Source organism: Mus musculus, chromosome 9 (genome assembly GCF_000001635.26).
Source record: "Mus musculus strain C57BL/6J chromosome 9, GRCm38.p6 C57BL/6J".
Taxonomy (NCBI): Eukaryota; Metazoa; Chordata; class Mammalia; order Rodentia; family Muridae; genus Mus; species Mus musculus.
Genome location: NC_000075.6, coordinates 96,937,590 through 96,952,959, shown reverse-complemented (window position 1 = coordinate 96,952,959; position 15,370 = coordinate 96,937,590). Strand labels below are relative to the sequence as shown.

At 49.3% G+C, this 15,370-nt stretch overlaps 1 protein-coding gene across 1 annotated transcript in view; it reads left to right on the top strand.

Moving 5' to 3' along the window:
* Spsb4 (splA/ryanodine receptor domain and SOCS box containing 4) overlaps positions 1-9,478 on the top strand; it is a 74,874-nt gene extending 65,396 nt beyond the window's left edge. The window contains exon 3 of the mRNA NM_145134.3: positions 8,256-9,478. Coding sequence (NP_660116.1) covers positions 8,256-8,383 — 128 coding nt within the window. The 3' untranslated portion in view covers positions 8,384-9,478. The remainder of the gene's footprint in view (positions 1-8,255) is intronic.
* Positions 9,479-15,370: the final 5,892 nt, after the last annotated feature.

Genomic DNA, 15,370 nt, shown 5'->3' with positions numbered 1-15,370 from the left:
TAGGTTTCAACTGCAGGTCAGGGCTGTTTCTCCATTGTAGTAATGCCTCTCTCTCTTAGGCAATGCTGAGTTCTGTTCCGGCAGGAGTGACTTCATTATTACTCATTAGCTAGAATTAGCTGCAATTCATCTTCTGGCCAAGCTCTTGTTTGATTTAGACCAGGACTCTAATTCTCTCATACAGTTTTGCTCTCTCCTCATTGCTATTTTTAACTGAACTTCTGATAGCGACAGAGTGCATCTCACACTACTGAGTCCCAGGGTCATTTCCGTCACTCAGCCATGACCTTACACATAACTCACTGTCACCGCCAGTCCCCCCCCCCTCCGCCCTGCTCTCTTTTGTTGTAACTTCCTTATTTATTTGCTTATCAACTCATTTGAGATTTACTGTGCATGCCCGAATCCACCACCCATATGGAAGATCAGAACGTTGAGTTGACAACCGAGTGCCTCTGTGCCTATTTCTGTCCCTTCCTTCCCACACTCCCCTGCTGCGTGATGGTGGCTGAGTTTTCTGTTTACTCTTCCTTTGCTCTTTCCTTACTGATTTTCAGCATCCATATGCATACCTACAAGATTCTTTGTTCAGTTTGTCTACTTACCTCTTCCTTCATCAGGACCACCCTGGATTCATGGCATTGACTAACCTCCCATTTAGGGGACAGGTCTGGCTGCCCCACATGCCTCACTCTTCTAGCATGGGAACAGATGCACCCTGGGAATGGGAACCCCGTTCCTGGGCCCCAACCCAACCCATAGCACCAGCTGTCTCAGAGAGCACAGCCCTGACCCCCACCCATGGTGGGCATAGTTATCTTAGTATCTGCTAGACAGCAAGTAGCCCCAGGGATGTATCAGAAGAGGAAACATGGAGGGCAGTTTCTCTCTCTTTGTGTGACTAGGGATGTCCTTGCCCAAGACCAGCACATCAAGCTATCCTGCATCGAAGCTCTGGGACACACACAACACACACACACACACATACACACACACACACACACACACACACACACACACACACACACACACACGTATTCATCTTCCATCTTGTTTGCATCAGAATCTCTAACTAGCCTGTGAGTTTCCAGCAATCTTTGTTTCCACTTGCCAGTAGGAGTGTTGGGATTGCAGGTGCAAGCTACCACGTCCAGCCTCCCATAGGCTCTAAGCAGCCAGACTCAGGTCCTGACACTTGTACGGTGATCACAGAGCATCTCCCAGGAAAGGGCTACCTTCTATTATTAGTACTCATTACCTGGCTTGATGTGCTTCAGTACCTTTTATAGACAAGAAGGCTCACTTAAGCTGCTTCTGCCTCCCACAGCCTGAGCTTCTCCATCTTAATGACCTTGCCGTTTTCAGTAAGACCAGGCATCAGGGATGATACCTGGTCCTGCCTATGGGAGCCAGAGTTTATCGGGAAGGAGATAACAAAAAAATGATTCCATATGGACCCAAGAGCTCAGGGTTTGATGGGAGCTGGGGATGGGGAAAACAAATTCCCCCAAACTCCTACTTAGGACAAGATCTGCAAGTAGGGCAGAGTATTTCAACTGCAGTTTGTCTCAGAATTCTTGGGCTTGGTCATCATAATGATGCTGGTCTTGCTGTGGAGTGAGATGGGAAGAGCAGAGGGACAGGTTGGAGCTGTCTGAGAGGGTAGCGTGGACATCTGAGGCTGCTTCATGGTGGCGTCGGAAGAGACCGAAGGGCTCAGAGTACATATAGAAACTAGGAGAGAACATGAGTTGGGCAGGGGCTTGGGAGTGGGCCAGGGACCCTGGTATTTGAGCTCAAAGTATAGGGATCCAACCTAAGGAGGGGACAGGGCACGGGAATTTGACTCCCTCAAAGAATGTGGTGATCTCTGCAGAGCACCCTGGCCTGTAGAACAATGTGTAAGAGCTGTCTGGATGCAGCATGAACCCCCAGATCCCAAATCTTAGGGCCCCATGTGAAACCCATACAGATGACTCGGCAAAGCTAATGAAGGTCCCAGCCTAGAGCGAGGGTAGAGGTCCCGGGTAACAATGGCCCTAATGTTATCAGAGTAGCAGCAAAGCAAATATTAAGTTGAGGGGAATGTCAACATGAACAGCAGTTGGAGAGATTCACCAAAGAATGATGACGTTGAATTGAGAACAGCAGGGCATTCCGTGGGAAGGCTAAAGCCATGTAAAGTATGGGTGGTATAGCAATTTTCAGACAATCATCCTTGCCTAAGATGTCTCTGCAGAATTGGGGGCTGGGTAAAGTTGTGGTGGCCTTGGTATGAGGCGAGGTGACACTTCTGGCGGGTCCTTTTGTGCACAGTTCTTGTGATCAGCCACACATGCACAGAGCCTTCTCCTTTATAACCAAGCGCTTTATTTATTGTTGTTAGGACTTGGCAATGGTGACCTCACTTAGATTCTGACAACCTTCACGGGCACGTCATTCCTCCCAAGGCAGAAACATCACAAACGCACCAGAAATACTGCCATTGATCGCTCTGATCAGAATTTAGGAATAGGAAAGTAGAAGAAAGAGAAATACACATGTTTAGAATTCCTTTCATTTCAAAGACTGGTTTTCTGTCACTTTGCAGATATATATATATATATATATATATATATATATATATGATATCTTTTGTTAGTAGAGAGATTTCAGGTTTGTTGTTGAAAGCATCTGGCTTTGGCCGTGAACCAAGGACAGGCTGAAGTAGGGTTTCCTTCTAGTACCGGCCTCTATACCCCAGCCCAGCTCTCTGAAGCTAGATACGTAATAGCCATTCATCCCCATCTCTCCCCACCCCGCCCCAACCCCAAACCACGTTGGCTTAGAGATTGCAAAGGCCCATCAGAGCTGATCACGGCCAGCAGGGCATGGCTACACTTCCCAGAGCCCATTCCTCCTCACAGCTGGCAGAAGCACAGTAGCTAGCCGCCAGCGTCTGACTCCAACAGGGCTGGGTATGCAGCAAAGCTAGAAGTGAACACGCACCCAAGAGCCTGGCCAGGAGGCAGACAAGGCCTGGAGACAGAGACATGATGTACAGGCTCAGGTCTGCAGATAGATAGATCCCTTGCTCCTCTGAGAATGGCCCTGTAGACCAGTGCCTAAAATTGGCCTTGGTGAGAGAGCTGAGTGTTTCCTCTGAGCAGTCTTGCCTCTGAAGAGTGCCGCTGAGAGCCAGCTTCCCCCTGGGGCCTACCCTGTCTACGTAGATCCTGGATATCTGCCTCTTCTCAGTTAGACGCTTGGCAAGCACAGCCCTGGGCTCCAAGGCCCACCCCATGTTCGTCTTCCAGATCCCTCCCAGCTCCCTTTGTCCTGCGCATTTGTTCCTATGAAACCTAAGTTGGTACGGTTCCCTAAGGCTTCCACTGTCGGGGACGCAGTGCGAATCTGTCCTGCCAACCTGAACCCATGGGAAGGCACATAGGTTGTCACAGCAGGCCGTTTGCTGCTCTGGCAGTGACACTGGAGCTGGAGAAGAAAATCGAGGCAGCCCTGCCACTTGAGGGGCAGAGTTCAGGTCTTCCATTCTTACCTGTATAAAAATGGCCTTCCTTCCCACCAGTCATCCTTCCTCCATCCACTTTGAAGTGTTTGCTCATGCCCCATTCTGCTGACCCTCCCTCCACACTGAGCAGGGCTTTCCCGCCAAAGGCCATTTCCCTTGAGACAGTTAGCAGACTCAGGCTTTTGCTAGGGTGGTGATGGGAATGCCATTGCCCCAAGCGTCTGACTATTCTTTGTAGATTCTCACAATGTGTGGTCTGTGGAGCTCGTGGCTTCTCTGAACCTTGGTTCACCCCAAGTGGCCAGTGCTGTCAGGTTCACTGCTTCACGTCTCCACCACCCTGTCACATTTGCTTTATGTCTTCCTAGAGTCTGCCCAGCTGTCTAGCCTGCCACTGCCTTCCTTGGTTTCCATCTCTGATGTGGCATAACTTCATACACACACAGGAGAAGTGTGCACATCATTTCTGTCACTCAGCTGGGAAGGGCACCAGCGTAGAGCCCAGGCTGTTCCATGGAGCTCACTACTGTCTACCCAACACCCTCACACTTGAACAATTCTAGTGGATGGGGAGGAAGAGAGGGCTCAGTAAGTAAGAGCACTGCTGCTCTTCCAGAGGACTCCGTACCCACATGATGGCTCACAGCTGTCTGTAACCCTAGTTCCAGGGGCCCAGTGCCTTCTTTTGGCCTCTATGGGGCACCAGGAGTGCACGTGGTGCACAGACATACATGCAGGCAAGACACCTGTGTATGCTGCGTATCTCATTTCCTTTATGAAAAGCCAAACAGTTATAGCCCAGGTCTTCTAAGATCAGCTTTTAAGGACTGTCACTCAAATGCTTTCCCATCTGCCTCCGATTGACTAACACCCACCTCATGACTTACACGGTGCACACAGGCATGATGGTAGGCTGGTGGCTCACATCTTGGCGGGTTTCAGGGCAGGTGGGGAGACATAAGAAGCCCGAAGGAGCAGCTGAAGCCATGAACTCAGTCTCTGTGCCAGACTCTCCACCAGTCTACATTCCTGACAGTGCACTCTTTGAGCTAACTCCATGAGCTAACTTACCGTTTTTTGCAGATGGCAACAGAGTCTCTGGAAATCCTGTGGTCCTCTATAGGTCACACAGGGGTTAGTGACAGATGACTGAGGAAATTTTACCCCAGATTTTCAACAGGACTGGGATGTTTATAGCATAAAACTGGGCACTCTGCAGCTGCCTGGGGGAGTCTTTGTCAAGAGCAGAAAGTGGTTGTCCATAAGGGTAGCAAACTGAAACAATGTGTAACAATGTTTTCAAAGATGCTTCTAGCGCTGACCGCTTTAAAGCATTCTTCAGCAAGAACCTTGTTAAGGCAGAGGGCAGGCTATGCCATGCCATCGACACCCTATCCTGAAGTGATGCCATCCTGTCCCATTTTACAGATGACAGATGTGTGGCTGGGAGAGGAGGGGCCAGCTGCCTCTGGCTGAGAGGACTGAGTGTGAACTGGGCTTCCGAGCCAGCCTCTTCTCCTTTTCACTTATTCTTGTCCGTCTGTGTGTTCACACCTGCTCCCTGTCCCAGGAGACTAAGGCCCTGACTCAGGAAGTGAACTCCTTTTTTCAGATGTAACTTTTTTGAAGAATATTAGGTAAAGAAAGTGTCCAGGTCACAAGCTGCTGCCTGCCGGCATCAAGGCAAGCTGACCAGCAAAGCCAAACACAAATCTAAAAGGAACCCCTCTGCCTTTACCGCCACCCCAGTCACCAAATCCTGAATATGACCCGACACGCCCTGAGCATCACCAGCCATGCCCTGAATGTCATCAGCTACTTTTGAACTTACAGGGTTTTGGGGAGTCACACATGACACACTTTTCTTTCACTTAAAATTATGCATGAGAGGCTCGCCCTGGGTTCACGTGTACCTGGGGCCCCTTCGTGCCCAGAGCTGATTTGTTTTCTCCTCTGTGAACAGACAGAGTTGATTTGGGCACCCAACTGGTGAGGAGCAACAACAGGGCTGCTTCCATTGCCTCTGTTACAGTATCGTCAGGGAGGTGGGCAGCTGTGACCTGGAAAGTGGCCATGGAGGGGGGAAGGGAGAGACAAGAGTCTCAGGCTGTGGCTCACGCAGTCTGCCAGGAGTCTGGAAGACAGGTGGCTCCACCTTTCCACCTTCACTCTGGCCTTGGGCCCACCTTTTTATTATTGTTCTTTGAGAGGGGCAGTATGACAGTCTAAATGCAAGCTTTACAACTCTGCACAAGTCTCTCTTCTCCAAGCCTCAGCTTCCTTCTCTCTCAGCCAGGAATGAGTAGTCACACTGACTTCAGATGGTCACTTTAAGACCTCAGTGAGATACATTCACCCTTGCAACAGGCCAAGCAGAAGCTCAGTAAACATGGGTGAGATAGAAGATAAATTCCCACTTCTGGTTCCAGGGGTTTGAGTCCTGGTTTTTCTACTTACCAGCTGTGCATCCTTAGGTAGATGGCTTGTGTACTCTCTTTCAGACTTTTCCTCCTTAAAATAGAGATGATAATGATATTTATTGGCCCCGGGGGTTGTTATGAGTTTTTGATACATGCATTTGCATGAATTGAGCCCCCCAAAAGAACGTGTGTGTGTGTGTGTGTGTGTGTGTGTGTGTGTGTGTGTGTGTGTGTGCGCGCGCGCCGGGCAGGGCAGGTTGGGATACACGGCTGGCATTCCCTGGGTAGCCTCCTTTTGTATGAGAATCAAAAGATAAGAGGAGAAAGTGAAGCTACTAGCCTGCGGTCTGGCCTCAGCAAAGGACAGCAAGATGTGGCCTTGGATGTATTATCTGGCCCTCATGAGAGTCCCACTTGGATTCCGGTGGTGGCCCATTAGAACTGCACCTCTCGAAGAAGTTCCCTCGAACCCCAGCTGCCATTGCTCGCCCCTCCCTCCTGATACCATTCCCACACAGCGGACCATTTGTGTTTGCTCCTTATAATTTGACCACAATCCTACGTACTCTGTTGCCAAAAGAATGCTTAGAACCAGGCAGTGGTGGCACACGCCTTTAATCCCAGCACTTGGGAAGGCAGAGGCAGGTGGATTTCTGAGTTCGAGGCCAATCTGATCTACAGAGTGAGTTCCAGGACATCCAGGATTATACAGAGAAACCCTGTCTTGAAAAATAAAAAAAAAAGAAAGAAAAGAAAAGAAAAGAAAAGAAAAGAAAAGAAAAGAAAAGAAAAGAAAAGAAAGGATGCTTAGCTGTAGCGCAAAACATCGAGGCCATATGTCAGTCACAGGTGAATAGGACCACTGTCATCTTCTTTCTCCACTGGTCTGTTTCAGCTACCAGCCCTGTCCCTGCCCTCAGCTTCCCTGTCTCCCTGATCCCTGATCCCTGTCTGTTTTCTCTACTTGTAACACTGCCCAGCCTCAGTGTGCCTATAACACTCCTACCCATACTTCAAAACCCTATTCAGGTTTCTCTCCTCGAAGCTTTCAGGAAGCTGCCTAGTTTCTGTCCCTTTGCGCTCAGAATTCTTTCCTATATTAACACTTTTAAAATAATTCACTTGCTGGGGCTGGAGAGATGGCTCAGAGGCTAAGAGGCTGCTCTTCCAAAGGACTAGGGGTTCAACTCCCAGAACCAACATGGTGGCTCCTAACCACCTGTATGTAACTTCTGTTTCAGGGGATCCGACACCCTCTTCTGGCCTCTTTGGGCACAAGGCTAACAAATGATACACAGATATACATGCAAGCAGAGCACCATGCATGCAAAATTAAAAACAAAAACAAAACCATTCATTCACTTAAAAATCTTAGGTCATAAGGAAATCCCAGACCACAAGCTCACCTCCAGGGCTGGCTCTGGCCCTGGCTGAGTTGTCTCTGTATCCCTAGGATTACCACAGGAAATGAAAGAGGAAAGAATTAATATGTGTATCTGCAGTGAGCTGGTGTAACTCAGTAAACTGTCCTGTATCGAGAGGTGCCAGCGCACCACAGTGGGCGTATGGAGGTCAGAGGGCCACTTTGGGGAATGGGTTCGCTCCTACCATGTTGAGTCAGAGTCTCATCTGTTTTCCATCTCTACACTGGTGTGCTGGGCTTACAGATGCCCGCAGCTGCATCTGGATTTTTTAAGTGGCTTCTGGTGCTCACTGTCAGGTTATCAGGCTTGTGTGGGGAGCACTTTTATCCCTCGAGCCACCTTCCAGGTCCCTGGTGGATTTTAACTTACCTCCCTTCCCCCGTCCCCCAGAACTTGAGTGCTGTAAGAAAATGTGTCCTTCCATTGCCCATCATAAACACTGGAGGGAAAGCGTGTGGGTTTGAAAGAATCTCAATAGCCTGGTGGAATCTAACCTGTCTGCTTGCTTGTTTTGAGACGGGATCTGGCTGTGTTGCCCAGGCTGGTATTGAACTTCTGGGCTCAAATGATCCTTCCGCCTCAGCCTCCTGAGTACCCTGAGATAAATCATCCTAAACGTTTTGAGCCACACATTCTACATCAGAACTTACCCTGGCAGTGGATAACTTTGTTTCCACTATTCATCTTTAAATACCACTATTTAGCGGTTGTTCTAAACGTTATAGTCTGAGCAGCTGCAGCTGCCTTTCATAATCATTGCTGAGTGCCTCTTACTGCAAGCAGGGATGGCTCTTCAGTAGCAGGGAGCACTGAGCCAGCTCAGGGGCAAGGGTAGGCAGCAGGCAAGCTAGGCGGAGTGAGGAGGTGTGGGCACTCACGCTTGCTTCACTGTCTTTGCAGCTGAGCCTCTGCCGCTGATGGACCTGTGCCGGCGATCCATCCGCTCAGCCCTGGGCCGACAGCGCCTGCGTGACATCGGCTCCCTGCCCCTGCCTCAGTCTCTGAAAAACTACCTGCAGTACCAGTGAGCGGCGCTGAGGATCGGCTGTCATCTGTGGTCACACAGCTCCAGAGCGTCAGGACACATCAGTGACTTGGAAAAGGAATGCCTGTTGCCATTGCTGCCACCGACCAGGACCAGGAGGCCACCTCGTGAACCAGAGTGTAGAGACCATTATCTTCCTCAAGAGAATGAATAAAACATTGGGCAGGAGACGGCATCCAGTTAGTTCCCCACTGCAGACAGACCCAGGAAAATTGGCCAGTGGAGAGAAAATGGGTTCTGAATAATGAATGACAGAAGCCAGCCCTTGATGGTCTCCTCCACGCCTGCCCCTGGCCAGGGCAGAGAGACTGTCCTCCATTTTAAGACTTGGTACCACTTTGAGAGATGAGTCCAGGGTCCCACAGCAGGGCAAAAGCACCTGGCCTTACCTCTCTGAGCCGGTTTCCTCATCCCCTCCTGCCCTCTTCCGTCATGGATAAAGTTCTTTGGCCATTCCCCTCCCCACTTTATTCAGGGACATGAATCTGATGACTTGCCCTGGGGACAGAGTTTCTTCTTGGGTATGATCATTGTAAGTAGTGTTTGCATTTTTTTTTTTTGAAAGAGGAGTGTGGTGAAGGTGGCTTTCTCCCAAAGGTGCTAAGGAAGATGGGGCCCTCGTGACACCAAGTCTGAGACACCCTGAGTATCCAGGGCTCTGGCAGCCATCATTCAGGGTGAAGCCTGGCTGTCACAAAGCTTTCTTTGAGCAAATTATTTTTTCACTGTAGGAGACTTCCAGTTTGTTTCTCGTTTCCAATATGTGTGTGATGCACCGTTTATTTATCAGCTGGGGCCCCGCGGTGTGGCCTTGGGACTGCAAAGGTGGGTATAACAGTCTCTGCAGGACCTGAGACCTATCCTCTCACAGAATGTTGCTGCTGCTGCTGCTGCTGCCGCCAGCGCCACCATTTGGCATCTTTTGTGTGTTCCAAGATACCCTCCACCCAGACTCAGTTTTAACTGGAAATCATCACAGAGTAGGATACAGAGCCAGACAGTGCAGCCTACACTGTAATGTGAATGTGACCTACAAGCAAGGAACATTTCTAATAAAAGTTTGTCATTCTGTCCTTCAGCTGTGTGTAAAGTGCTCTATCCATCATCCTCCCTGGTCTGTCCCCAGATCCACAGACATCAAACCTGGGAGTGCCTCTCTGTACACACACACACACACACACACACACAAACGTCCACATTCGAACCCCAACCACAGAGATGTAGAGACCCGATCTGGAAGACACTCTGTCCCCAGGATCTTCAAAGACTCCTATAAGCCCTGATGCTGAAGCCTTAGATGTTCAAGGTGACCAGAGTCAGTCAGGGTAAACCCAAGACCTGGCTCTGGGGCTGAATGCAGTTGGCCACCAGGGAGCAGTGCTGGTTGCTGCAGAGCAAATGAGGCAGAGTTAAGCTGAGCTCTGCTGGGGCTGGTAGCAGGTTAGCAGTTAGGGACAGGAAGGGGACTATGTCAGGACCAGTACAGGATTCACTTAGCAGCATCAGCCACCCATATACCACACCACACCAGACTCTAGGGCAGTGTCAGACTGATGTCTCTGTCCTGGGTGGGGACATTTACAGTTTGTTGTAAGACCTTGAGGAACTCAGCAGGAGGAGGAGGGGAGGGGAAGAGACAATTTCTTGTGATCAGAAGAGCGAATATGAGACACACGTTGTCTGCCCACCCTGAGGCTGGAGACAGGATAGGAATGGCGTCTCCAGGCTGCAGGCTCTAAGCACCTGCCTGGCCACTGACTGACTCAGCTGCCAAAGCGTTCAGTTGTTGTGGTTGCTAAAAGCAGCTTCCGGGAGAGGCACAAGCTTGGGCACTGGTCGGGAAGCCTGGGTTGGGGTTCAGGCTTCCTTGTTTATACACAGTCACCTTGGGTAAGTCACTTTCCCCTCTGGGCACAAGGAGCTTGACCAGGTAGCCAGTGACTGACTAAGGACCGTCCCTCTCCCAGCCTCTAGGGTCCAAGTTTCAGCACCACTTTCCATTTTGGAAGAAGCCCTTTTGTCTCAGCTCCTAAGCTTCGTGGCTTCTCTCATTCTAACAGTGCCTTCCCTCCCTCACTTCACCCTCTCATGATTAATGAGATCAGCCTTCATCTAGACACCCCATAACCACCCACCAGTGTCTTCCTGCTCTGAGCTATCAGTTCTGAGCATGTATCTCCCGGCACCAAGGACCCTATTCTGAGCACTTGTATTGGGTCCTATCTGCCCTTAGCCTCATGGATCCAGCAGGCTGTGGGTCTCTGGAGGGCTGGGCCGGTGCCTATACCTACAACAGCCTCGTAGGTCAGACACATCAGCTCTGCAAAGGCCTGTAGAGGAGCGGGACAGATAGAATGTCCTCTGCAAACTGGGACACCCAGAGGAAACTGCAAGGGAAGAGCTCAAGTAGCTCAAGTAGGGATGAGGTCCTCCCAGAGCTGAGGACCGACCCCTAAGTTCTCCTAAGCTCCCTGTCCTCTCGTGACCATACCTACAGCACTATCCTGAAATGACTGAGTCCTGGCCCAGCTTTGCCAGACCTCACAGTCTAAGGGGGAGATAAAGATGGCCCCCAAGCAAAGAAGCAGCATGGTGTTCGAGGGGATGATGGGGTGAGGTGGGGGCTAGGAGTCAGGCTACAGAAAGCCACTGGGGAGTTAGGTACTGAGTCCTGACAAGGAGCTAGACAGGTGAGAGGAGGCAGAACATTCATACACATGCTTTAAAAAACAAACAAACAAACAAAAAACTTGAAAAAATGTTGGATACAGCAGCAATGGATAGGAGACAAAACCACATCCAGCTATCTTTCCATAAACTACAATCGTTGTCTGTTAGCTGTCCTGTGTGAAGTATCCTGGGGTGCTGCTTCTGCACATCTCCCTGTCCATGATGGCCTCAGGCCCAGAGGAGAGCACCCTAGCCTGCTATGCTGTGGCTGGAGGCAGCTCCCTGGTTCTAACAGGCTCCAGGCCAGCACTGTGGCCCTGGCCTTTCCATCATGGCTGCTAAACAGAGCCCAGGCTAGATCAACAGTCTCTATCTCCAATGCATTTTCTTTTAGGGAAGAAAGGTACACATATTCTGAGGGGATAAGTGTGCAGCCTAAGACAATCGCATCCTCCTTCACCTGCACGGTGTTATTCTTCCTGTCTTCGGTGAAGTGTTGCTCAGGCGTTGAGCTTACAAGGAATGTCCTACACATAATCACCTACAAAATTCATGCTCCAGGATCATACAACTGGGGGGGTTTTATATAGTAAAAACACAATGTTTAAGTAAGTTCTCACATTTGTGTTGGGCCACATTCATAACTGCCTTTGGTCACATGTGGCCTGCAGTCTGCAGGCTGGACACGCATGGGACACACGCGGGAGTCTAGAGCACCATTGGCACAGCGTTTGCTTTCTGAGAACTTTGACTCTAAGGACTCAGGCTGGTTCCACATGAGCCTTGCCACATTTGCCTCCGAGTGACCCTGGACAGACCCTTTTCCTCCTTGCTCTTTTATCTGCAGTATGTCACAAGCACAATCCATATGCCAGCCTAAAGTCCTCAGATCTGTCATATCCTTTCCTGCCTTGTAAAGATTACGCTTTATCAGAGAGCTCAGCAGACTCATTAGCACTCTGGTGGTCGACCTGAGAATGGCCCCCAGAGGCTCATATATTTGAATACGTGGTTTCTAGTTGGTGGAACTGTTTGGGAAGGATTAGGGGTGTGGCTTTATTAGAGAAGGAATGTCAGTAGGAGTGGCCTTTGAGCTTTCTTCTCTCTCTCTCTCTCTCTCTCTCTCTAATTAGATATTTTCTTTATTTCCATTTCAAATTTTATCCCCTTTCCTCATTTCACTTCCGAAAACCCCCCATCCCATCCCCCCTCCCCCTGCTCACTAACCCACCTACTCCTGCTTCCTTGTCCTGGCATTCCCCTACACTGGGGCATAGAGCCTTCACAAGACCAAGGGCCTCTCCTCTCATTCATGTCCCACAGGACCATCCTCTGCTACATATGCAGCTGGAGCCTTGAATCCCTCCATGTGTATACTTTGGTTGGTGATTTAGTTCCTGGGAGCTCTGGGGGTACTGGTTGGTTCATATTGTTGTTCCTCCTATGGCACTGTAAACCCCTTCAGCTCCTTGGGTCCCTTCTCTAGCTTCTCCATTGGGGACCCTGTGCTCAGTCCAATGGATGGCTGTGAGCATCCACTTCTGTATTTGTCAGGCACTGGCAGAGCCTCTCAGGAGACAGCTATATCAGGTGCTTGTCAGCAAGCTCTTCTTGGCATCCACAATAGTGTCTGGGTTTGGTAACTGTATATGAGATGGATCCTTAGGTGGGACAGTCTCTGGATGGCCTTTCCTTCAGTTTCTGCTCCAAACTTTGTCTCTGTATCTCCTCCCATGGGTATTTTGATCCCCCTTCTAAGAAGGACCAAAGTATTCACACTGTGGTCTTCCTTCTTGAGCTTCATGTGGTCTGTGAATTTTATCTTAGGTATTCCAAACTTCTGGGCTAATATCCACTTATCAGTGAGTACATACCATGTGTGTTCTTTTGTGATTGGGTTACCTCACTCAAGATGATATTTTCTAGTTCCATCCACTTGCCTAAGAACTTAATAGCTGAGTAGTATTCCATTGTGTAAATGTACCACATTTTCTGTACCCATTCCTCTGTTGAAAGATATCTGGGTGCTTTCCAGCTTCTGGCTATTATAAATAAGGCTGCTATGAACATAGTGGAGCATGCGTCCTTATTACATGTTGGAGCATCTTCTGGGTATATGCCCAGGAGTAGTATATCTGGGTCCTCAGTACTGAATGGCTGAGAAGCACCTAAAGAAATGTTCAACATCCTTAGTCATCAGGGAAATGCAAAACAACCCTGAGATTCCACCTCACACCAGTCAAAATGGCTAAGATCAAAAACTCAGTTGACAGAGGATGCTGTCGAGGATGTAGAGAAAGAGGAACACTACTCCATTGCTGGTGGGATTGCAAGCTGGTACAACCACTCTGAAAATCAGTCTGGCGGTTCCTCAGAAAATTAGACATAACCTTTGAGCTTTCAAAAGCCATTCCTCATTAGGTCTCTCTGCCCAGTGCTTGTGGATCAGATGTGAGCTCTCAGCTGCTATTCCAGCGCCATGCCTGTCTGTCTGCTGCTATGTTCCCTCCCATTAAGTGTTCTCTTCCATAAATTGGCTTCATCATAGTGTTTTTGCTTTGGCAATAGAAAAATAACTAAGACAAGCTCGTCCTGAGGCTCTTGCTAAATCTACCTGTCTCTTAATTCCTGTGAGCACATACCTGTCAGCCCTAGTAATCTGGGCATCAAATAGATCGCCTTTCACACTCAGTCACCTCACAAATGCCCGCTATTCTTTTATTCCATTTCCAGTCCATGACATGCACAGTGACTGGCAATAACCAAGTGTTCTTAATGGCTTATATGAACCGGTCCATCAGGGGCTGATTTCACTTGTATTGCTGCAGACTGTGTTGCCTTAGGGAGTGGGGGATGGGAGGAGTAGCTTTATTAGTTTCTCTGCCTCCACAGCACTCAGACTGATATCATCTGCCCTCTCGTCCCAGCGCTGCACAAGCCAGGCCATGAGGGAGCTTCTTTTATCCCTTGTTTAAAAGCTTTCCCTGATTCAAGTCATTCAGATGTGGGGTAGCCCTTGATTACCACAGTTTCCGGTGCTTGGCCATTTATTAGGGCCCGCTCTGCATGCCAAGTCAAGGTTTTTCTCTTCCTCCGTATTAAAGGTTGAACCTCAGAGATATTTTATATTACCCCCTCTCTGCCCCACCCCATTATCTGAATCCTCTCACTGGTTTCAAGATCTCAGGAAGAGCTCTTTAATACACATCTGATGTGTTCTCTCTTTCCTTTGCATCCTGCCAACTGTATCAAAGAACAACATGGACCCTCCATCCATCTCATCCTTGCCGTTCCCACCTTCCCTGCCAAATCAGAGGCTAACGCAGAGGATCACATCTGCACATCATTTGTGCTGTGATATAGCTGAATTCTTTATGGGCAGACGGCTGAGCCTCGACCGTGTGCCTTTGTGCACATACCAGAAGCTTTCCCACAGTTAGTTGCCATAGCCTGCTTAGTGATCCTGTCCTGTGTGCACTTTTTTAAGGGATTGCAAATTAGTATCTAGACCATTAACCTTTGAGAGTGTCTCATTCATGAGGCAGACCTTAGTCCTCAGTGAGGCCTGCCACCCATTCTACATATAGGAAGATGAGCACCCCAGACGCTGTACCCCAGGATGTGCCACTCTCACATGGCTTAGCCTCTGTGACCTGCTTTACAGTCCGCCACAACTGCAAGAACCTCACCATCCCATACCACGTGGAGATGCCCATTCTAGTTTGCTTCACTGTTGCTGTGATGAAACACTCTGGCTAAAAGCAACTCAGGAGAGGAAACAGCTTACGTGCCTTACACTTCTCACAATCCAGTTTGGAGGGAGGTCAAGGCAGGAACCCAAGCAGGAACAGAAGCAGAACCTACGGTGGCATGATGATTCCTGACTGACTCACTGCCTTCCTCTCAGTTTATTTTCTCTTGCCATCCAGGCCCCACCTCCTTGGGAATGATACCGCCCACAGTGGGCTAGGCCATCATATCTCAATTAGCAGTCAAGACAGTGCCCCAGAGACACTACCACCGAGCAGTCTGATGAGGCCAATCTCGTTCCCCATTGAAGGATCATACAACTGCTCGTCCTCACCCTATCTTTGGTTCTGCTGGTCTCTGTTCAGGTACCAATTATGTTGTGTGACTTTTCCTGGGGCGACATGAACAAGTATCTACTCATCCTAGAGGGGGACTGAACATAGACCAAATTATTCCACCCGGTCTAGCTTAATGACCCAGTGAGGGTTTTGGTATTTTGAAGGTCAAGGCGAGGGGTTACGAACAAGAATATTGGGGACTTAAAGGCAAT